This window comes from Oncorhynchus mykiss, chromosome 18 (assembly GCF_013265735.2).
Source record: "Oncorhynchus mykiss isolate Arlee chromosome 18, USDA_OmykA_1.1, whole genome shotgun sequence".
In the NCBI taxonomy this organism is placed as follows: Eukaryota; Metazoa; Chordata; class Actinopteri; order Salmoniformes; family Salmonidae; genus Oncorhynchus; species Oncorhynchus mykiss.
In genome coordinates, this window is record NC_048582.1 from 52,247,045 (window position 1) to 52,270,406 (window position 23,362).

Consider the following 23,362-nt stretch of genomic DNA (forward strand, 5'->3'; position numbering starts at 1 on the left):
CGTGCTGACAAGGTACAAATCTGTCGTTCTGCCCCTGAACAGGCAGTTAACCCCCTAGGCCGTCATTGAAAATAAGAATTTGTTCTTAACTGACTTGCCTAGTTAAAAAAAATAAAATAGGAGCAGACCAACATGTGCTCATATACACTTGCACACACAATACGGGGGTCATTCATAAATTCTACAGGGAATGAATTGCCCAGGTTTCCCATCCATAAAAAAACAACTTTTTAGCGCTCTTCATTCAAACATGTAACTTTGGTTTTCAGAAATTTGATAACATTACTGGGGTGGTAAAAACAAATGAATTACCCCAAAACACACACAAACATGCCAACAAGATTTTAGATTGTTTGGTGAAACATGCTCATGTGATGAGTAACCTTGACTGAGACCTGAAGATTTGCATCAACTCCCTGAGCAACTGCCTTTAATAAAAAGTATAGCTTACTGAACTAAACAATGATGACCTGTCAACCTTCTAAAACGTTTTTATTGAGAACCAATTAACTATTTTCATGGTACTGTACATCTGTCATTACATATCTAAATCGCGTGTGGTATATCTATGCAATATGTCTTTGTCTATGCCGTTTTGGTACTTACTATCTTACTGCCTTATGTTCTTTTCCAGAGAACTATTACTGGAGAATGCTAGCTTGAGAATACATCAGAATATTGTTCATAAATGTGAACACATGCACTAGCTTTTTACAATACCCATTATGTAGCTCTTATAGTCTATTATGCAGGTACAGTGCCTTGCGAAAGTATTCGGCCCCCTTGAACTTTGCGACCTTTTGCCACATTTCAGGCTTCAAACATAAAGATATAAAACTGTATTTTTTTGTGAAGAATCAACAACAAGTGGGACACAATCATGAAGTGGAACGACATTTATTGGATATTTCAAACTTTTTTAACAAATCAAAAACTGAAAAATTGGGCGTGCAAAATTATTCAGCCCCTTTACTTTCAGTGCAGCAAACTCTCTCCAGAAGTTCAGTAAGGATCTCTGAATGATCCAATGTTGACCTAAATGACTAATGATGATAAATACAATCCACCTGTGTGTAATCAAGTCTCCGTATAAATGCACCTGCACTGTGATAGTCTCAGAGGTCCGTTAAAAGCGCAGAGAGCATCATGAAGAACAAGGAACACACCAGGCAGGTCCAAGATACTGTTGTGAAGAAGTTTAAAGCCGGATTTGGATACAAAAATATTTCCCAAGCTTTAAACATCCCAAGGAGCACTGTGCAAGCGATAATATTGAAATGGAAGGAGTATCAGACCACTGCAAATCTACCAAGACCTGGCCGTCCCTCAAACTTTCAGCTCATACAAGGAGAAGACTGATCAGAGATGCAGCCAAGAGGCCCATGACCACTCTGGATGAACTGCAGAGATCTACAGCTGAGGTGGGAGACTCTGTCCACAGGACAACAATCAGTCGTATAATGCACAAATCTGGCCTTTATGGAAGAGTGGCAAGAAGAAAGCCATTTCTTAAAGATATCCATAAAAAGTGTTGTTTAAAGTTTGCCACAAGCCACCTGGGAGACACACCAAACATGTGGAAGAAGGTGCTCTGGTCAGACGAAACCAAAATTGAACTTTTTGGCAACAATGCAAAACGTTATGTTTGGCGTAAAAGCAACACAGCTGAACACACCATCCCCACTGTCAAACATGGTGGTGGCAGCATCATGGTTTGGGCCTGCTTTTCTTCAGCAGGGACAGGGAAGATGGTTAAAATTGATGGGAAGATGGATGGAGCCAAATACAGGACCATTCTGGAAGAAAACCTGATGGAGTCTGCAAAAGACCTGAGACTGGGACGGAGATTTGTCTTCCAACAAGACAATGATCCAAAACATAAAGCAAAATCTACAATGGAATGGTTCAAAAATAAACATATCCAGGTGTTAGAATAGCCAAGTCAAAGTCCAGACCTGAATCCAATCGAGAATCTGTGGAAAGAACTGAAAACTGCTGTTCACAAATGCTCTCCATCCAACCTCACTGAGCTCGAGCTGTTTTGCAAGGAGGAATGGGAAAAAATGTCAGTCTCTCGATGTGCAAAACTGATAGACATACCCCAAGCGACTTACAGCTGTAATCGCAGCAAAAGGTGGCGCTACAAAGTATTAACTTAAGGGGGCTGAATAATTTTGCACGCCCAATTTTTCAGTTTTTGATTTGTTAAAAAAGTTTGAAATATCCAATAAATGTCGTTCCACTTCATGATTGTCCCACTTGTTGATTCTTCACAAAAAAATACAGTTTTATATATTTATGTTTGAAGCCTGAAATGTGGCAAAAGGTCACAAAGTTCAAGGGGGCCGAATACTTTCGCAAGGCACTGTATAATTCAGAGGCTTGCAAGCATTTTGGTTGATAGGAATATGTGTTGAAATGTAGTACATTAACTGCTACAGCTTTTTTTGGCTGATGTGTATTTTGTTCTGAGGGCATCATTGACAAAGGTTAGATTTGATCCATAGCTATATACACTACATCACCAAGAGTATGTGGACACCTGCTTGTTGAACATACATTCCAAAATCATGGGCATTAATGGAGTTGGTCCCCCCCTTTGCTGCTATAACAGCCTCCACTCTTCTGGGAAGGCTTTCCACTAGATGTTGGAACATTGCTGCAGAGATTTGCTTCCATTCAGCCACAAGAGCATTAATGAGGTCCAGCAACGATTTTGGGTGATTAGGCCTGGCTTGCAGTTGCCTTTCCAATTCATTCCAAAGGTGTTTAATGGGGTTAAGGTCAGGCCAGTCAAGTTCTTTCCGCATGGGGCATTGTCATGATGAAACAGGAAAGGGCCTTCCCCAAACTGTTGCCAAAAAGTTGGAAGCACAGAATCTAGAATGTCACTGTGTGTTGTAGCGTGAAGCTTTCCCGTTACTGGAACGTCCAGAGGCATTTTGTAACTGATTTTTGCAACTGAGGCCAAGATGTTTAAACATGCTATGACAGTGCCATTCTGTGAGCGCGTGTCTACGGCTGAGCCATTGCTGCTCCTAGGATGTGTCCACTTCCCAATAACAGCACTTACAGTTGACCAGGGCAGCTCTAGCATCGCATCAATTTGACAAACTACCTTGTTGGAAACGTGGCATCCTATGACAGTGCCATGTTGAAAGTCAGAGCTCGATTTTAGACACCTGTTAGCAACAGGTGTGGCTAAAATAGAAGAATCCACTAATTTGAAGGGGTGTCCACATACTTCCGGGGCGGCAGGGTAGCCTAGTGGTTAGAACATTGGACTAGTAACCGAAAGGTTGCAAGTTCAAATCCCCGAGCTGACAAGGTACAAAATCTGTCGTTCTGCCCCTGAACAGGCAGTTAACCCACTGTTCCTAGGCCGTCATTGAAAATAAGAATTTGTTCTTAACTGACTTGCCTAATAAATCAAATTCAAAAACTTTGGTATATATATATATACAGTGCCTTGCGAAAGTATTCGGCCCCCTTGAACTTTGCGACCTTTTGCCACATTTCAGGCTTCAAACATAAAGATATAAAACTGTATTTTTTTGTGAAGAATCAACAACAAGTGGGACACAATCATGAAGTGGAACGACATTTATTGGATATTTCAAACTTTTTTAACAAATCAAAAACTGAAAAATTGGGCGTGCAAAATTATTCAGCCCCCTTAAGTTAATACTTTGTAGCGCCACCTTTTGCTGCGATTACAGCTGTAAGTTGCTTGGGGTATGTCTCTATCAGTTTTGCACATCGAGAGACTGAAATTTTTTCCCATTCCTCCTTGCAAAACAGCTCGAGCTCAGTGAGGTTGGATGGAGAGCATTTGTGAACAGCAGTTCAGTACTTTCCACAGATTCTCGATTGGATTCAGGTCTGGACTTTGACTTGGCCATTCTAACACCTGGATAGGTTTATGTTTGAACCATTCCATTGTAGATTTTGCTTTATGTTTTGGATCATTGTCTTGTTGGAAGACAAATCTCCGTCCCAGTCTCAGGTCTTTTGCAGACTCCATCAGGTTTTCTTCCAGAATGGTCCTGTATTTGGCTCCATCCATCTTCCCATCAATTTTAACCATCTTCCCTGTCCCTGCTGAAGAAAAGCAGACCCAAACCAGGATGCTGCCACCACCATGTTTGACAGTGGGGATGGTGTGTTCAGCTGTGTTGCTTTTACGCCAAACATAACGTTTTGCATTGTTGCCAAAAAGTTCAATTTTGGTTTCATCTGACCAGAGCACCTTCTTCCACATGTTTGGTGTGTCTCCCAGGTGGCTTGTGGCAAACTTTAAACAACACTTTTTATGGATATCTTTAAGAAATGGCTTTCTTGCCACTCTTCCATAAAGGCCAGATTTGTGCAATATACGACTGATTGTTGTCCTATGGACAGAGTCTCCCACCTCAGCTGTAGATCTCTGCAGTTCATCCAGAGTGATCATGGGCTTCTTGGCTGCATCTCTGATCAGTCTTCTCCTTGTATGAGCTGAAAGTTTAGAGGGACGGCCAGGTCTTAGTAGATTTGCAGTGGTCTGATACTCCTTCCATTTCAATATTATCGCTTGCACAGTGCTCCTTGGGATGTTTAAAGCTTGGGAAATCTTTTTGTATCCAAATCCGGCTTTAAACTTCTTCACAACAGTATCTCGGACCTGCCTGATGTGTTCCTTGTTCTTCATGATGCTCTCTGCGCTTTTAACGGACCTCTGAGACTATCACAGTGCAGGTGCATTTATACGGAGACTTGATTACACACAGGTGGATTGTATTTGTCATTAGTAATTTAGGTCAACATTGGATCATTCAGAGATCCTCACTGAACTTCTGGAGAGAGTTTGCTGCACTGAAAGTAAAAGGGCTGAATAATTTTGCACGCCCAATTTTTCAGTTTTTGATTTGTTAAAAAAGTTTGAAATATCCAATAAATGTCGTTCCACTTCATGATTGTGTCCCACTTGTTGTTGATTCTTCACAAAAAAATACAGTTTTATATCTTTATGTTTGAAGCCTGAAATGTGGCAAAAGTTCGCAAAGTTCAAGGGGGCCGAATACTTTCGCAAGGCACTGTATGTATGTACGTATGTACATGTGGTGCTACTGCTAGCAACAGCAAGGCATGTATTCATCATGTGTTTAGAACGACTGAGTGTGTTGGGAAGAGTAAGGTCTTATTTGTCATGAGTTAGCAACACTATTGAGTCAGCATGAACAAAAAAAAAAAACAGCAGCAAGTACAAAAACATTCCACATTTATTGAGATGACTCCACGATTCCATGATTCAGTGTGTGCGCACGTTTGTGAGACAAAGGGAAAGGCACCGTGCACCGTGCGCCAACCAGCAATAAACATGTTTAAAAATCTTACTGCCTAAACGATATTACTTCACCCCATGCACCACACACTTCTGATATTAATCCAATATCAAATACCGCCTCCTATCATTTAAAAAGGAGTGGTAACTCCTGTGCGTGTGTTTCATGTTTCTCCCTCGCTCTATGCCAGTGTAACATACGTAGCATCAGTGGTAACACCACAGTTGTTATCCTTCATAGACATCAGTATGTACCCATCGTTTCCCCAGTAGGTTGACCAGGAGTTCTTCACCAGCCAGTAAGGCTCCGCCTCCATGACACCATAACCCACTGCAAGCACCGCGTGGTCCAGGGAGTCAGTTGTGTTTCCTAGGCGTGAGGGAGAACAAAGAGATTGCGTGAGTGATCGCGAGAGAATGAGAACAGCCATGGGGAATACCTCAGACAGATTTGAAGAATAGCTGTGTATGTTTACCCTATAGCAGGCGTATTCAACTCTTACGCTACGAAGTCTGGAGCCTGCTGGTTCTGTTCTACCTCATAATTAATTGCACCCACATGATGTCCCATGTCTAAATCAGTCCCTGATTAGAGGGGAACAATGAAAAACCGCAGTGGAACTGGCTTGAGGTCCAGAGTTGAGTTTGAGGGCACTATAGTATATAACTCACCACATTTGGGTTCATAGTAGACCCCGTGGCTGTAGAAGACAAAGGATCTATGTCCTGCGTCAATACTGACGGCCACTGGGCCATGTTTAAACAACGCCACCTTCAGCGCCTCGGCATCACCTGACGTCACATTGGTGTAGCTCTGGACACGAGCTGTCAGCTGAGAAGTGTTGAGGTGGCACAGGCCGTTCTGTTAGGAGAGAGAGTCATACACTAGGTTCAAGTACAGTATATTGTAAAGATTTACATGTCCTGTTTGTCAGAGTATATGAGTTTATAAACAAGTGTGTGTAAGACATGAAAAGCAGCAGGCAAAGCATAGAGCCCTGTGGATTACCTCTAGACAAGCGCTCTGTGTGTGTCTCACCATGCCCATGTAGGAACCATAGGTCTCCGTAGTGGCGATGCCTCCGTGTTTCATGATCCACTCGTAGGCCCTCCACTCCTCTCCTCCATCACATCCGTTATTACCAAAGCCCCAGCTACAATCTACCAACATCTGCTGGGACAAGACCTGGAGGGACCCTGACTACAGGGAGAAAAGAGAAGAACTGACAATTATAACTGGGTGAGAAGGGGGGGGGGGGGGGGCAAGAGACCAATTACTGTTTTTTCACAGCAACTTCCACAGCTGCATCTGTGGGTTGCTAGGAGGTCAGATGGGAGGAATCTGATTGGCCCCCTGGGAAGTAGTATGTTTATGAACCTGCCAGTGCAGCAGGACACAGCACCTCCCGGTCACTTCCTACTGAGAGGACAAGCTCATTTCCTTAGAGCTGGCAGAGGTACAAAGGAGGACCACTGACAAGACTAACAACCATCCCCTAAACTCTCCCAAATAAGTCCCAACTTCAGCTTAAATGGCCTCTATGTAAGTTCAACAAACTCCATGAACCACCACACGTGGCTCATTAAAAATCTCCTGAACTGCAATCAGCTACTACTGCTAATGAGTGCGTGTTGTTCAAGGGAATGGTGAATACTCAGCGCGACAGCCCATAAGAAACCTGTCTTGAACATTTCTAGAGTTGCTAGGCAACACCAGTGAGGAAGGAACGCCTGTGGATATGGATTATGGGGTGCAGGGAGACCAGAGATGGCGGTGATACATGCAAGTATATTACAGCTAGAGATCTTAAAACACCTCAACCACATAATCAAACACGAGGGAAAAAAAAGTGTTCAAGCTACAGCTAATTGTGAACAAGTTGACATTTATTTTCATCCATTTTACCGTTTGAATAAAAGGACTATTAATTATCATCCTCCTTAGGGATGAGCTACAGCGCTGACTGTTGATATTATGGGTAGAAAATCCAATTCCATCATTCATTAAGTTGGGTAATTTATAACCTTTCAGTGCAGCCTAAGACGTTATTGAAAAAAACCTAACTTGCTTTACGTCACCTGTTCTGAAGAGGGGTGTTAGAAAAACATGTGTAGAACACAGATCAACTTGACCAGCTACAGCTGGCTCAGAACAGAGCTGCATGCCTTGCCCTCTACAGCACTAACATGCACGATAGTCTCTCCTGGTTGAGGTTGACGAGACATGAAATGCGCCGCTTGTAGTTATGCGTTATATTACTGTGATGAAAATTCCAGATTGTCTGCACAAGCAAATAACATTGAGCTCAGACACCATTAACCAAAGTCCGATACACATTCACAGCGACGCACAGGATTCATAGCAAATTACTCAAGCAAACAGCAAAATTCCCTTTAAAAAAAAGTCAACATTTCATGGGACACAAAGGGTTTTAATTTGGCCTGGGTGCATTTTACTTATCAAACAACTATCACAAGTGCACAGCATACAGAGCATAGTTGGAGTGAGATTTCTCCTGCAGCTTCTCTGCAGGAGTAAGACTTGTGCTTTTATGAGCCCATTCACCATCAAGTGCAGGCAACTACTATCAGTGCGTCACCCACCACTTTACGTGAGCTGGAGCTGCATTTTGAAAACATACTTAATTGTTTGACACCTGAATGTTCGTCTTACATTGCATCAAAGTAGCCTATAGGCAAAATCTGACCATGGCAACATGGAGGCAATTATGTTATTTTTAAAAAGTTTGAGGAAGCTTACAATTTAGCCTACTATTCTGTGTGCCAGGTATGATTTTCATATGCGCATTTCTCATTGAAGTTTCATTTCAATAATGTTTTTCACTTCTCAAAATCATTGTCACGTGCTTAATCATAAAATCTTATGGCCAGGTACTTCTGTGTGCTCAGGCGCACGCACGCTCCCTCAACATTATCAGGAGAGGGAGAAGGGCTCAATGAAACAAATCTCTTAAATGGTTATGAAAAACCTAAAACTTGTTTCTCACCAGTGTAGCAGGTTCTGAACTCTGCAAAGAACATTGTAAATTACTAATTAATCTAATCAAATGACAAGGATTTACAGTACATTTACTACTGGTGACAATCCCGATTACAAAAGGAGAAAAAAATTCTCAAAGGGTGAACAATGAGCAAGACTTGGCAGGATACAGCTGAGCCATTCTGGAGAGACTAGTCTATATCTACGCCACACATCCCTCCCATTGTCACATTTAAAATTATACTCAAGACATTACCGTCACACATTAGATGTTTTTCACTGACACCCGCAACTCAACCAGCTTGGCCCATTGCCACGCGTGCTACCCAAATTGTGGACTTCCAATAGGCATAGGCCTACGAGCTTGTGATTTGAAACAATCCACAGCAATTTTCTTAAAGAATCTAATAATCCTTGATTCCTCTGATGCTAAGTCATGCTTTCTGGTGAAGTATTTTATTTCTGTACAGACAGGAGTAATTATATTATTTGGGCACATGCTTTTCCATTTAATTCCCTGTTGGACCCACCGCTATGACATTCCTCTCCTGGTTTTCATGTCAACTCTATTTCATTGTCCAGAAGCCAAAGGCAACATCCTAGTCATATTAGCAACCCATCCTAGTTATTGCATCTTTAGATTCCCCCCCCCCCCCCATGCTATCACATGCCCTGTTCAGAATGGGGGTGTTCCAGGTGCCCTGTTCACAATTGCATTTTGGCAAACATTTGAAAATGACGTTTTATTGGCTGCGTCATTAAATGAGTTGCATGTTCTGTTAAGATGCATTAACATGGTCCACCTTTTCCAGACAGAAACCCTGGCAGACACTTTGTTGTATTTTACATTTATGTGACTGTCCATCTATCAGTGTGTTTGTGGACCCCAGTTAGAATAGTTGCTGCAAAAGCTAATGGGGATTCAAATAAACAGCTGTAACACCACTCCAACTGAAGTTATTCTAAAAATCACTGTGAGATATTACTTTCAGGAAGAGAGCGCCCTCTACTGCTCCAGTGGTGGCAAAGCTCCAACATGAACCACAGATGGCCTGGTCCTTCACCGGAGTCACAGCACCTAGAAAATACACACAATGTTGTCACACATGCATGCACACGCACATGGAAGCTGGTGGGTGGAACTATAGGAGAACGGGCTGAGAAGTCTATGGAACAGAATAAATGGAACGGTATCAAACATATGGAAACCACATTTGACGCCATTCAGTTAATTCCAGCAGTTACAATGAACTCGTCCTCCTATAGCTCCACCAGCCTTCTCTGCTCCACACACCATAGAGCCTCCAGTCCAGCTGATCAGGGACCTGTACTCCAGTGTATAGGTGCATGGGGAACGGCAAGCCGTTGTTGGGCCTCTTCCCTCCATTTCTGCCCCTCATAGCAGACAGCTCCGACATGGAGAGGTCAGACAGAGAGTTGACCGCCAGGGAGAACGACAGGCCAGCACGGTTCATAGAGTGGACATACCTGGGAGAGGGAATAATGGAGGGAAGAGCGAGAGGGGAATAGAGGAAAACAGAATTTGTAACCACCAAATTATATTCATCTAAAACTTTCAAGCCTTCATTTGTTTCTCTTGCCCTCTCCCGCTTTCCCCAGCACCCTCACCGGAGGTTGTGAACGAATGCGTGCTCTCTCTTCTCATGCTCTCTCTCGTCACCATAATGACGCCCAAACTGCTCCTTGAAGTGGCCGAACAACCGCTGGGCATGGCCTAACGAGGAAGTGTGAATCAGATCTTTCATCGGATTGGCCAGCAGGTGGTGCTCCACACCCGGACCAGGAAATGAACCACAGCTCATCCCTGAAGAAAGATGTGACCGACAAGAAAGTGATTAAGATTGTTTGTTAATTGTCACATGGCTTGAGAGCTGTGTGTTTGCGCATGCGAACCATCAGGCAGGGCAAAGACTTTGGGGTCAAACTTTGAGCTGAACTCCTTGTAGTCGACCAGATATTTATCATAATGGGACCCCAGCAGGGTGTTGTAGCCCATCATCTCGTAGTGTAGGGGAGTGGTCAGCTCAGCTCCTCCCATAACCCCTCCTTCAGGGCGTGTCACCCAGAGTGTGTAGGTATTCTTCTTGTGTCCGACTACTGTCACATTCTGCCAGACCTCACAGAGCACACCTCCATAGTACTCCATCCTGAGGAACTACACACAAAGACCACTTATTACAAATAACTTTTCAAAACTACCTGTATTATTTGAGAAACTCAACCACACACACCATGAACCCCTGGAGGTCAGGTAGGGATCCTTGAGGTGCGACTGGCTCTTCTTTTGTGCCATTGACCTGGAAACACTTCATAATGTTTAGCTCCACCTCTGTGGTCTCAGGAGTGATCTTATAGGATGATCCCCAAGGAAGCTCCATCCCCATCTGGTACGTCGACACCTGGCCTACAGGTCACCATGACAACACACAGAAAATAAGAACTGAAGTTGACTGCGTGTTAGTGCTGAACTAACAAAAGTCTGCACAACCTAGAATAGAGTTAGAGATCCCTGGTCTTAGTGACCCTCATCTCCAGGATTTTATAGCGTGATTTAAAAGAAGCTGTAGTTCACTGCTTAGTTGACAAGTTTCGCTGTCTAGAAGTGCTGAGGTTTCAGTCTATTGACCTTGACTCAGTAGAAAGGCCTCTGTTCCACACGTGATTCACTGACAGGGCATCTCAAATGACATCCACTACAACCCTGCTGCTAACATGCACTACTTCTGATCAAAGCTGCAGCACAGGGGACTCCTCAAAAGGATGTCATTTGAGACCAAAAAAAAAAACCCACAGGTCCTGTCCACCCAAGAACAACTTCTAAAAATCTGCTAGGATTTTATTGACATAAGCAATAAGGTGGATATTCCAGCTTGCCTGAGAGAACACGGAGCCATATTGCTTGACTATTGTACAGCTAGTGTGTAAATAGTTACCGTGGTAATAGTCAATACGGCTGGTCCTCCCCTTCAGGTCGAACCAGGCCTCGAATGGTTCCTTTATCTCAGCATAGGGCAGGGAGATCACACCTGATACAAATGTAATTAATAAACTAACTAACAGTAAGTCACTCTGGATAAGAGTGTCTGTTAAATTATTAAAATGTAAATGGTGTAATCTTGTAGTTACTGACAAGTCATGCAAAAGTACAGGATATATATTATTACCATACATTAAGTGACCATTCAGTTCAATAACAATAGGTCTCACTCACCTTTGACATGGTATGCCTTCCCAAAGTCTGGGACTGAAGGGAGAGCTTTTCCCTCTGTGGCTGTGGAGAAAGAGCATGTCAATGCCAGAGGTGTACGAAGAGGTCATATTCCAGAGTCTACCCTTAACCCGTCTCATACTATTACTGCTAACATTACCCCTCCGCTGTGACCTAAGAGAAGAAAGTGGGTTACAGATGTGGAGTGGAGTTTGTGTTTGTTGCAGGATTACAAAGTAAACACCACATATGATAACAGGCTTGTGGCCGCCACGTGCCAAAGTCTCACGCTGGTGGTGTGGTTGGCTGGATGACCTTTGAGGACTTATCAGACTGGGCAGACTGACAGACATGAGCTTTGCTTTTCTCACTCACTATTGTTGAAAAATAACAAATGTGTTACCTACTCTAGTCAGAAGCAACGCGAGTCAACAGTCGAGGCCCACAGATCAGACACACACACACACTTAACTAGGCAAGTCCGTTAATTAAGAACAAATTCTTATTTACAATGACCGCCTACCCCGGCCAATGCTAAGCGCCGCCCTGTGCGACTCCCAATCACGGCCGGATGTGATAAAGCCTGGAATCGAAAAAGGGATTGCAGTGACGCCTCTTGCACCGAGATGCAGTGCCTTAGACCGCTGCGCCACTCGGGACACACGAATCCAGTTTAGAGATAGTGTTCATTTTATGCCAGTTTACAGTGACTCTAAAAAAATAACACATGTTTATCACGATGTTGTACTTAAATCAGTTTGACAGTAGACTACTTAGGCTACATAGAGCTAGCCGACTAAACTCCAGTCTGGGTTCATTCACCATGGATTGGAGTTTAGTCAGCTACAACAGAGCAGTATCCTACCCGTGAATCAGAATCAACATTTGTTTACCAGTGCAACATGCAGGGTCTTTTCAAATTATAGTAACTTCTGTGACCTCGTTCATTCCAAGATATTTGACTGGGAGTTTTAGCAGTGCGGATTTGACTGGGAGTTTTAGCAGTGCGGCCAGGTCGCCCCGGTGTCACGAGATCTGTACAGGCGCGTCAACAGTTATGTTCCCAATTAGCATTTTATCCAAAACAATTCAGTTCATACAATAACATTATAAATAATTGTATAGTAGGCCTACATTTGGTTGAGTAGAGGACTCATCGAATACGCAAAACAAACAAAACGATCAGAATCTATCAACTTTTAATTAACTGTCTTAACAAAAACATCGAGATCTTACCTACTACGCTCCACAATAGCACAGTTACAATGTACCAGTCCCTCATAGCTTATTTTTCGTAGGTTGTTCTGCGCGTATATGAGATCAGTCAGAAAGACATAAACATATCGTATTGCGTTCTGCAACGACTTGAGTGATACAACATTTATTGAATTTAAGCCCATGCTGTTAATGATTGGTATCTATGTTGGCCAATCAGATGGATGTCCTGATAGAAGCCCTCCAATCACAGGACAAGGGTGGGTGATTTGGGCAAGTCATGTGATTTCGGTCATATGAGGATTTTTGGTATTTATTGTGGATTTCTACAGATATTTTGGCATTATTCGGCATCTTTAGAGTCTGTCAGAGAGAAAATGACATAATCATGTGCATTTACTGTCAGAGCTTTTATCGCATTTGATAACATGCCCCTGGTCTTCTATGGCTGTATTCCGCAGTGTGGCAGAATGCCTTTGCCTCATAAAACGACAAATACAATTGCGAACCTGCGACACTATGTAGATCCATGTTCTTAATGTCAGTGATTATATGTGACAAGGATACGATTTCGGAAATACATAACTAAAATTGTGCCTAATTGAGTCAGATAACAAATGAGTAGTGTACTCTGTCCACGAGATTACAAAACTGTAGTTTAATCGAGGTATTGAAATTTAATTGATAATGTACAATAACATTATTACACAGAAACATTCATAAAGGTTGATTCGTACAGTAAATTTAACTTCACAACAGAGAACCAGAACTGCGTCATAACATATTAGTCAAATACCTGAGTTGGGCTTGAAGTCGTCTAAACGGTGGAGGTGTCAGAATACCCACAAAACTCAAACCGGGAATTGGTTTCAATCATATTTCCACCATTCATTTTTTCCATAGGGGATTTTAGAGACACTTAAAATAAGGGCTGAGTTTCATGTAGGTTTACCGTGGCGTGACGTTTTGATAACCATGTAAATCTCTCCTGGCCAAATTGACTTGTCAATATATTCCACTCAGATACGAGAATGTAGATTACAAATCCCTACAAGCTCCTGCATTTTATCCCTAGCTGACACCTTTGCTAACAGGTATTGTGTCATTAAAAACGTGCACAAGACAGTTCACAGAATATGTCAATTTAGTCATTACTACATTTAGCTAACATTAGATAGTTAATCCCTTAGATTCTTATCATTGCCTCGATTCGGCAGTCTCGTCCAGATCATCATGACATTTGTAGTTCTTTGTGATACCCACATTAGCAACTAATTATCATTTCATTTTGGGTGGTAAATTCAAGAAAATATATTGATAAAAGTCACCTTGTCCGAAAGAGATTTAGACGGTTATCAAAACATTACGCCAGGGTAGATCTACACGAAACACAGCCATTATTTTAAGTGTTTCTAAAATCCCCTATGGGAAAAATAAATGGTGGAAAAACGATTGGAACCATTTCCTTGTTTGACAGCTAGGTTATCGCTATTATGACTCATACTGTGGAATAGTCCATAAAGTACCAACTCCAAGCTAAATTAAGTGCAGCTCAAATACTCTTAAATTGTTTACTTGACATATGTATGACACAAGTTTTTAGATTACACATTTTATACAGTAGTTTTAACATAACATGATTAATTAATGTCTTTGTTAACTACCACACTGTCATATGCATTTCCTCCCCCTAGTTTCCTCTTTTTAGTTCCTTATTATTGTGGAATTCAACCCTGATCGTTTGGGCATTTATAAACCACTAGCTAGGCTTGAGGAAGTATAGCTGACCCTATCCTAATTTAAAACAATAGCCCTACACTGCCCTAACTGAAATGTATTTGATTGATCTGGGTCTCTAAAACTAGCCCTACAGGTAGGCTAAAAGTATACCCATACGTATCCTACTGTAGGCAACAAAACCCAACACATACTACCAGCAGCACTACCTTTTATATGTACAGATTCTAGTGGGAAGTGTAGTGTGTGTGTGTTATTCTGGGCGATCAGCCAGGTTAGTTCTGATAGGTAGTGTAGTATCCATCCAGTGGTTGGGGTTCAGGATCATGGAATTCCAAATAGATGCTTCTTCCTCTGTTGAATCCATCCAACCCACTGCCACTCCGTAGCTCAGACCTGTAACACACACCTTATTACAATGTCATCTGTGCATACACAGTGCGTATCTATCTGTGTGTATCTCACCTGTCCCACGGCTGAGTCGGACCCCTCCCAGCAGGTGTGTTTTTAACCCTTCACGGTGCCAGACAGTCAGCTCGGCACAGGCCTCTCTCAGGTCAGCAGGCTGGAACCCGTCATACACCATGGTGTGGTTGTAGGTCGGACTGACCGACCGCTTAACCACGCGTGTCTTCTGACCGCTCGACCGGCTGGTGTCCGGCAGCACGTAACTTGGATTAAAGTCAAAGTAGTGTTAAAGAACAGTTATTATACACGTTCCACTATACTGTAAACACAGTCTTATCCCACTAACTCTAGACCCCCGTTCCACAAATCCAGACCTTGAGAACGGGTTTTCTTTCAACTCCTGACCTCTGAGCTCTAACCCACCTCTTGATGAAGGAGTCAACAACACCCCCTTTGGTGGAGAGAAGACCCTGCGCTTCCCGCAGCCAGATGTGTAGCTCCCCTGTTAGAGGTAGACCTCCACCTACACAGAATACGTTCAGAGTAAGTTCAGACAGAGAGAGTGAGTGAGTATGAGAGAGAGAAGGAGAGAAAGTGCTGGGTGTGTGTGACGAGCATAATGAGCTCAGTTTACCCTCGGACCCTGCTGGGATGAACTTGATAGAGAGCAGGATGTTTCCTCGACTACTGATAGACTCTGGACTACACTGGACCTGAGAGAGAGAGAACAGAAAAAGAGGAGAGTGGGAGATTGAAGAGAAGAGAGATTAAGGTTAGAAGGGTTATATAAGAGATCGTTGAAATTCTCAGCACCTTCTCTTCTCCTGGCCAGTTAAGACCACATACAATTTAAGACTTACTGCATGCTGTGGTGTGTGTGTGTGTATACCAGCTCTTACCCGTGGCTGTAGCTGGTACCAGTCAGAGCATGTATGTTTCCAGTCCCAGTGAGCCAGCTCAAGCTCCACCTCTCCTAGGAACAGGTTTCTGCCCAGTGGGGCAGCGTGCCACACAGACAGGTTCAGAGTTCTGCCACGCACCTCTGACACACTGATTTTATACTGAAACCAACACAATTATACTGAGAGACGCAAGTGGTTCATACATTCACATGTACATCAGACAAGACAGACAGAAGACAGACCGGCAAGTAGACAGAGAGGTAACAAACAAGACAGATGCTGAGGGAAAGGAATCGAGAAAGAGTGTGTGCTCTCACTTTCAGTGTCTGGTCAAAGACTGGGCTGAGAGTCTTTTTCTTCACTGATGTTTTCTTCTTACTGTGAGATGACTTATCAGGCAGGAGATATGCCTTCACATACCTACAACACACGCACACGCACACACACACACTTCTTAACACAAAACAAGTGCTTCACAAAGGGATAGTTCACATTAATGATGCCTGTAAGCATCCTCGAAACAGCAACCCTAGTTTACTTACGGGTCGGAGTGGTTCTTGCGTGCGGCGGCCAGGTCTTCACAGCGACACACTCTGATCTGCAGCTCCTCCCTCTGAGTGTCATAGTCCAATGAGAATAGGACACGCCCTTTCACCTCCACTGCTCCGAACTCCCCCGAACTGAACAGACTCATCATACTGCCACTCAACTACATACACACACACACACACACACGTGTTTTGTATGTATGCATGTACAGTTGAAGTTAGAAGTTGACATACACTTATGTAACAGTACAACTTTAGACCGTCCCCTCGCCCATACCCGGGCTAGAACCAGGGACCCTCTGCACACATCAACAACAGTCACCCACGAAGCATCGTTACCCATCGCTCCACAAAAGCCTCGGCCCTTGCAGTGCAAGTGGAACCACTACTTCAAGGTCTCAGAGCAAGTGAAGTCACCGATTGAAACGCTATTTAGCGCGCACCACCGCTGACTAGCTAGCCGTTTCACACCCGTTACACTTAGGTTGGAGTCTTTAAAACTAGTTTTTCAACCACTCCACAAATGTCTTGTTAACAACCTATAGATTTGGCAAGAGATTAACGTAATTTAGTGCGAAAAGTGCAAATCAATCCCAGAACAACAGCAAAGGATCTTGTGAAGATGCTGGAGGAAACAGGTACAAAAGTATCTATATCCACAGTAAAACGAGTCCTATATCGACATAACCTGAAAGGCCGCTCAGCAAGGAAGAAGCCACTGCTCCAAAACCTCCATAAAAAATACATACTACAGTTTGCAACTGCACATGGGGATAAATATTGTACTTTTTGGAGAAATGTCCTCTGGTCTGATGAAACAAAAACAGAACTGTTTAGCCATAATGACCATCGTTATGTTTAGAGGAAAAAGGGGGAGGCTTGCAAGCCGAAGAACACCATCCCAACCGTAAATTACGGGAGTGGCAGCATCATGTTGTGTGGGTGCTTTGCTGCAGGAGCGACTGGTGCACTTCACAAAATAGATGGCTTCATGAGGAAGAAAAATTATATGGATATAATGAAGCAACATCTCAAGACATCGGTCAGGAAGTTAAAGCTTGGTCGCAAATGGGTCTTCCAAATGAACAATGACCCCAAGCATCCTTCCAAAGTTGTGAAAAAATGGCTTAAGGGCAACAAAGTCAAGGTATTGGAGTGGCCATCGCAACGCCCTGACCTCAATCCCATAGAACATTTGTGGGCAGAACTGAAAAAGCGTTTGCGAGCAAGGAGGCCTACAAACCTGACTCAGTTACACCAGCTCTGTCAGGAGGAATGGGCCAAAATTCACCCAACTTATTGTGGGAAGCTTGTGGAAGGCTACCCGAAACGCTTGACCCAAGTCAAACAATTTAAAGGCAATGCTACCAAATAATAATTGAGTGTATGTAAACTTCTGACCCACTGAGAATGTGATGAAAGAAATAAAAGCTTAAATAAATCATTCTCTCTACTATTATTCTGACATTTCACATTATTTCTTAAAATAAAGTGGTGATCCTAACTGACCTAAGACAGGGAATTTTTACAAGGATTAAATGTTAGGAATTGTGAAAAACTGAGTTTAAATGTATTTGGCTAAAGTGTATGTAAAAGTCCGACTTCAACTGTATGTATGTATGTATGTATGTATGTATGTGGCTCACTGTGTAGTTAGACTGTAGACTGCTTACTGAACTCCCAGGCCTTAGAGGTGTCGGATCAGCATCTGTCACACCACTGGACACCGAGTTTGTGTCCTCCGAGTCCTACACACACACACACACACACACACACACACACACACACACACACACACACACACACACACACACACACACACACACACACACACACACACACACACACACACACACACACACACACACACACACACACACACACAGCATGTTTCTAGAACAGAAAGAGGCAATAGTAGGATAAAACGTTATCCCCAAACAAGGAGTGAGTGTCTGTAGACTGTACCTGCAGTGTTCCCTCCCCTGTCTCCTCCATGTGTACATTCCTCCTGCTGTAATAGTCTGGAAGGCGCAGACAAAAACACATTAATCAGACAGAATGAGAGAGGGAGAGTGCGGTGGAGGAGGGCGAGAGAAATGAACGGGGGGAGAGGGTGAAGAGAGAGACAGGGAGGAATGTGTACCTGAAGATGAGATGCTGTTGCTGTCCTGGAGACTCTGGAAGGGAAGAGAGAGGAGAGAGATTACCTCTCCACAACTAGACAGACAATCCTCCTCCTCCTACACACACACACACACACACACACACACACACACACACACTCACACACACACACACACACACACGACTAACCTGTGTGTTTGGACTCCTGGTTCTGGGTGTAGGTGTGAGACGATTTTGACTCCTGTAACTGAAATTTTAAAACTAAAACGACATACATTAAAACTGTACATACAAGTACTTCTTCAACCATACATGCACTTCTTTAAGCATTATCTTTACATATCTGACATTTTTGTTTGAATGTCCACACTCAGTTCTACATGTGAATCATATCAGATTTGCACATTCACACTGATGTAGCCTCTCAAATAGCAGATGCAATGCTCCTGTTTCTTGAAAATGTTGGATGGTTGTCATGGTACTGGATGTGGTATGACTCAGAACTCAAAAGATCAGATTCCACATGCTTTTTGCTGTTTACACATTGGGGAAAAGATCAGATACTGTATGTATCACATATTTGAATACATCAGAATTGGGGTGGATGTGTGAAAACACACAAACATACAGTTGAAGTCGGAAGTTAACATACACCTGAGCCAAATACATTTAAACTCAGTTTTTCACAATTCCTGACATTTAATCCAGAATAATAGTAGAGAGAATTATTTCTTTCAGTTTTTTTTCTTTCATCACATTCCCAGTGGGTCAGAAGTTTACATACACTCAATTTGTATTTGGTAGCATTGCATTTAAAATGTTTAACTTGGGTAAAACGTTTCGGGTAGCCTTCCACAAGCTTCCCACAATATTTTGGGTGAATTTTGGCCCATTGCTCCTGACAGAGCTGGTGTAACTGAGTCAGGTTTGTAGGCCTCCTTGCTTTCAAACGCTTTTTCTATGGGATTGAGGTCAGGGTGTTGCGATGGCCACTCCAATACCTTGACTTTGTTGTCCTTAAGCCATTTTGCCACAACTTTGGAAGTATGCTTGGGGTCATTGTGCATTTGGAAGACCCATTTGCGACCAAGCTTTAACTTCCTGACTGATGTCTTGAGATGCTTCATTATATCCATATAATTTTTCTTCCTCATGAAGCCATCTATTTTGTGAAGTGCACCAGTCCCTCCTGCAGCAAAGCACCCCCACAACATGATGCTGCCACTCCTGTGTTTCACGGTTGGGATGTTCTTCGGCTTGCAAGCCTCCCCCTTTTCCTCCAAACATAACGATGGTCATTATGGCCAAACAGTTCTATTTTTGTTTCATCAGACCAGAGGACATTTCTCAAAAAAGTACGATCTTTGTCCCCATGTGCAGTTGCAAATCGTAGTCTGGCTTTTTTATGGCAGTGGCTTCTTTGTTTCTGAGCGGCCTTTCATGTCATTATATAGGACTCGTTTTACTGTGGATATAGATAATGTTATACCTGTTTCCTCCAGCATCTTCACAAGATCCTTTGCTGTTGTTCTGGGATTGATTTGCACTTTTTGCACTAAAGTATGTTCATCTCTAGGAGACAGAACGCGTCTCCTTCCTGAACGGTATGACAGCTGCGTGGTCCCATGGTGTTTATACTTGCGTACTATTGTTTGTACAGATGAACGTGGTACCTTCACGCATTTGGAAATTGCTCCCAAGGATGAACCAGACTTGTGGAGGTCTACAATGTTTTTTCTGAGGTTTTGGCGGAATTATTTTGATTTTCCCATGATGTCAAGCAAAGAGGCACTGAGTTTGATGGTACACCTCCAATTGACTCAAATTATGTCAATTAGCCTATAAAGAAGCATAATTTTCTGGAATTTTCCAAGCTGTTTAAAGGCACTGTCAATTTAGTGCATGTAAACTTCTGATCCACTGGAATTGTGATACAATGAATTATAAGTGAAATAATCTGTCTGTAAACAATTGTTGGAAAAATGACTTGTGTCATGCACAAAGTAGATGTCCTAACCGACTTGCCAAAACTATAGTTTGTTAACAAGAAATGTGTGGAGTGGTTGAAAAACGAGTTTTAATGACTCCAACCTAAGTGTATGTAAACTTCAACTGTACATATAACAGCACAATCCAACCCCTCTTTATTATAAATGCCTTTACCTTCTCTTGTCATCCTCGTCTTTCTTGTCATTTATCTGACAAGTTGGGTCTTTGTTGTTAGTGGGAGGAGCAGCTTCTGTCTGCCCGTTAAACACCCCACTCAGAGGCAAATCTGTCAATCAATAAATTAATCAATCTATACCAGATGTCCTGCTTCTTGGTTATTATTGGTGTGTGTGTGTGTAGTCTGACCTGTTCTTGGCTTCCTGCGTCGTATAGAGGCCTGTACGATGTCAACGCCGTTCTTCGTGTCTCGGTGGCGTTTGCTTCTCTCCTCATTAAACCACGCCCCCGACAATGACCTCAAACGCACTGGGTCTGCCTCTTTCTGCTGCAGGGCCCTGAGGGTTAAACATCATGTTCACTATATTTAAGCAATAAGGCCCAAGGGGGTGTGGTATATGGTCAATATACCACGGCTAAGGGCTGTTCTCAGTCAAGACGCACCGCGAAGAGCCTGGATAAATCCCTTAGCGGTGGTTATTGCTATTATAAACTGGTTACCAACATAATTAGAGCAGTAAAAAATAATTGTTTTGTCATACCCGTGGTATATGGTCTGAAACACCACAGCTGTCAGCCAAACAGCATTCAGGGCTCGAACCACCCAGTTTATTATAATATAATTTATAATACAGCTTATTAATGAGAGTTACTTGCAATGACAGTCAGATGTGGTTGTTTTCACAACCAAACTTAGTTGAATGCACTGACTGAGTCATCTTAGACAAATGGGTCTGATAAATGACTAAAATGTCAAATAAAACAATGAATCAAGTGCTGGGCAAAATAAAAAGCTTACACCCACACTGGGTTAAATAATAATCACCTCTGACCTTAAACGACCATCATCACGGGAACGCAGCTCAGAGTCCCTTAGCAACACTTCCAAGATGGAAGACTGCTCTGCCTCTGACAGGTGACTCAGGTCCAACAACTCCCCTTCTCCCTCCATCACCCTGAGAGCGAGAGAGCGAGGGAGATTACATTGTAAAATACAGTACTACTAGTATGACAGAATGCCGGACTCAGGGATCGGTTTACTACGTTTATCAGTTGGCACTTCCTCCTAAAATGAGGCTATTGTAGAATCTCTATAGTGTGTTTGTACTGTATGGTCTGACAACATGTAAACGGTGGTCTCACCTTGGCGATTAGTGCATGCGCTCAGAGCTTCCGTGTGTTTTTTTAGGTTTGTTTTGCAATCAGGATACAAAGCGCAACATCCGCGGAGCGCGAGCTTTCCACAGTACAACACTTCCCCAACCGCCTGTTTTAACTTGTTAGTAAAAAGTATGTTAGGCACCTGTGACCTCGGTACACACCTTCTAAAAGCAAACATGCAGAATACACATAAAACAAACAGCGCAAGAGAAGGCTACCTGTCCCAACTTGCTCTTAAACTGGAATTAAACTGGTAAAAAGTTTCCAAACACGCTGGGGAAAAAATACAAATAACAGTTCATACTTACATCAATGATGTCCAGTGTTGGTGGATATTTTCTCCAGGAGAAGGTTGGTGTCTGAAAAGTCCAAGCGGTGTGGTGGAACTTGGCGAGGTTGACGCGACACGGTAGACTGCTGAATAAACGCGAACACGCCTTCTCTTTCAGGCAGGATGCAAAACACGAACTGGAGCTAAAAAATAAATAACATCAAATAAACCTGTAGGCTATTAGAGTGTTATACGAAGTTTACAACACATTTATATAATGGGATGTTGTAGACACGTAGCCTATACATATGCTTACTCGTATCTTGCTCTTTATTTACGCGAAATCGGCGTAGGCTTAATAATAATCAATAATCGGATCCGACAGGAGCAGTTTGTGTGAGCCGGTTAATTTGCTTAGTTGCATTTGCATAAGAAAAACACAGTGTCTCAACTGTGGTGGTCACAACACCCCAGAACTCTATTCATAATATTTGAATAAACATAGTAAAAGTTTAATTAGAAAGGAGAGGGAAATTGAATAGGGTGGTAGAGACAAAGCTGATGTGGCTTGCTGTGTGTATATTTTTTGGTACATCATGATAAGGGTTATCAGACAGTATCGTGCTGTGTTTGATGAAAAGGTGTGTGTGTGTGTGTGTATGTGTGTGTGAAAGAGAAAGAGAGAAATAGTTGTATTTGATAGAGGTTAGAACATTTAATTCAGAGATATCTGGCCATATGGCTAGGTGGGGTACTTTACAGTAGCTGCCCCACCTTTTAAACACACATAGGTAAGCCTACACAGTCTCAAACACACAGAGAAATCGATACACTTACACAGTCTCACACAAACACAGCTACACCAGTACAGAACACTGTGTACTGACAGTCTTTGTTGTTTAAAGAGAGAGTGTGTGAGTGTGTTTCAGAATGAGAGGGAGAGAGACTGCTTGTGTGTGTGTGTGTGTGTGTATGTGTGTGTGTGTGTGTGCGTGTGTGTGTGTGTGTGTGTGTGTGTGTGTGTGTGTGTGTGTGTGTGTGTGTGTGTGTGTGTGTGTGCGTGCGTGCGTGCGTGCGTGTGTGTGTGACTCCACCACCAAGCCTTTTGTCAGTGTGTGTGTTTGTATGTGTGATTTTGAAAGAGAGAGAGAGAGAGAGAGAGAGAGAGAGAGAGAGAGAGAGAGAGTCCAGCATTCAGTCCTTTGTCAGTAGAACTGGAGGACAGCCAGTTTGTTTGTGGGATTTCAGTTCACTGAGTTGGGAGGTTTTATAACCAATCA

General features: G+C 42.8%; 2 protein-coding genes across 8 annotated transcripts; both read right to left on the reverse strand.

Moving 5' to 3' along the window:
- Positions 1 to 5,402: 5,402 nt before the first annotated feature.
- zgc:110239 (C1 family peptidase) lies at positions 5,403 to 12,947 on the reverse strand. 2 transcript variants are annotated; one of them, XM_021572417.2, is made up of 11 exons: positions 12,787 to 12,947; positions 11,554 to 11,613; positions 11,276 to 11,368; positions 10,574 to 10,746; positions 10,236 to 10,497; positions 9,951 to 10,146; positions 9,616 to 9,809; positions 9,308 to 9,399; positions 6,360 to 6,521; positions 5,993 to 6,182; positions 5,403 to 5,690 (listed from the first exon to the last, which is right to left on the reverse strand). In XM_021572417.2, the coding sequence occupies exons 1-11, from the start codon at positions 12,830 to 12,832 to the stop codon at positions 5,503 to 5,505; spliced, it is 1,656 nt and encodes a 551-aa protein (XP_021428092.1). In that variant the 5' UTR covers positions 12,833 to 12,947; the 3' UTR covers positions 5,403 to 5,502. The 2 variants fall into 2 exon arrangements, with proteins under 2 accessions (XP_021428092.1, XP_036808971.1); XM_036953076.1 differs by lacking the exon at positions 12,787 to 12,947 and adding an exon at positions 11,958 to 12,040.
- Positions 12,948 to 14,322: 1,375 nt separating this feature from the next.
- sytl1 (synaptotagmin-like 1) lies at positions 14,323 to 22,274 on the reverse strand. 6 transcript variants are annotated; one of them, XM_036953080.1, is made up of 15 exons: positions 22,120 to 22,274; positions 21,484 to 21,606; positions 20,840 to 20,988; positions 20,648 to 20,759; positions 18,674 to 18,731; positions 18,504 to 18,537; positions 18,326 to 18,381; positions 18,034 to 18,108; positions 16,355 to 16,521; positions 16,130 to 16,232; positions 15,810 to 15,971; positions 15,545 to 15,623; positions 15,334 to 15,433; positions 14,968 to 15,173; positions 14,323 to 14,898 (listed from the first exon to the last, which is right to left on the reverse strand). In XM_036953080.1, coding segments are annotated over exons 1-15 (1,569 nt in total). In that variant the 5' UTR covers positions 22,122 to 22,274; the 3' UTR covers positions 14,323 to 14,755. The 6 variants fall into 6 exon arrangements, with proteins under 6 accessions (XP_036808975.1, XP_036808972.1, XP_036808974.1 ...); XM_036953077.1 differs by having other exon boundaries at positions 18,007 to 18,108; XM_036953079.1 differs by having other exon boundaries at positions 18,007 to 18,108; positions 21,484 to 21,926; positions 22,120 to 22,272.
- Positions 22,275 to 23,362: the final 1,088 nt, after the last annotated feature.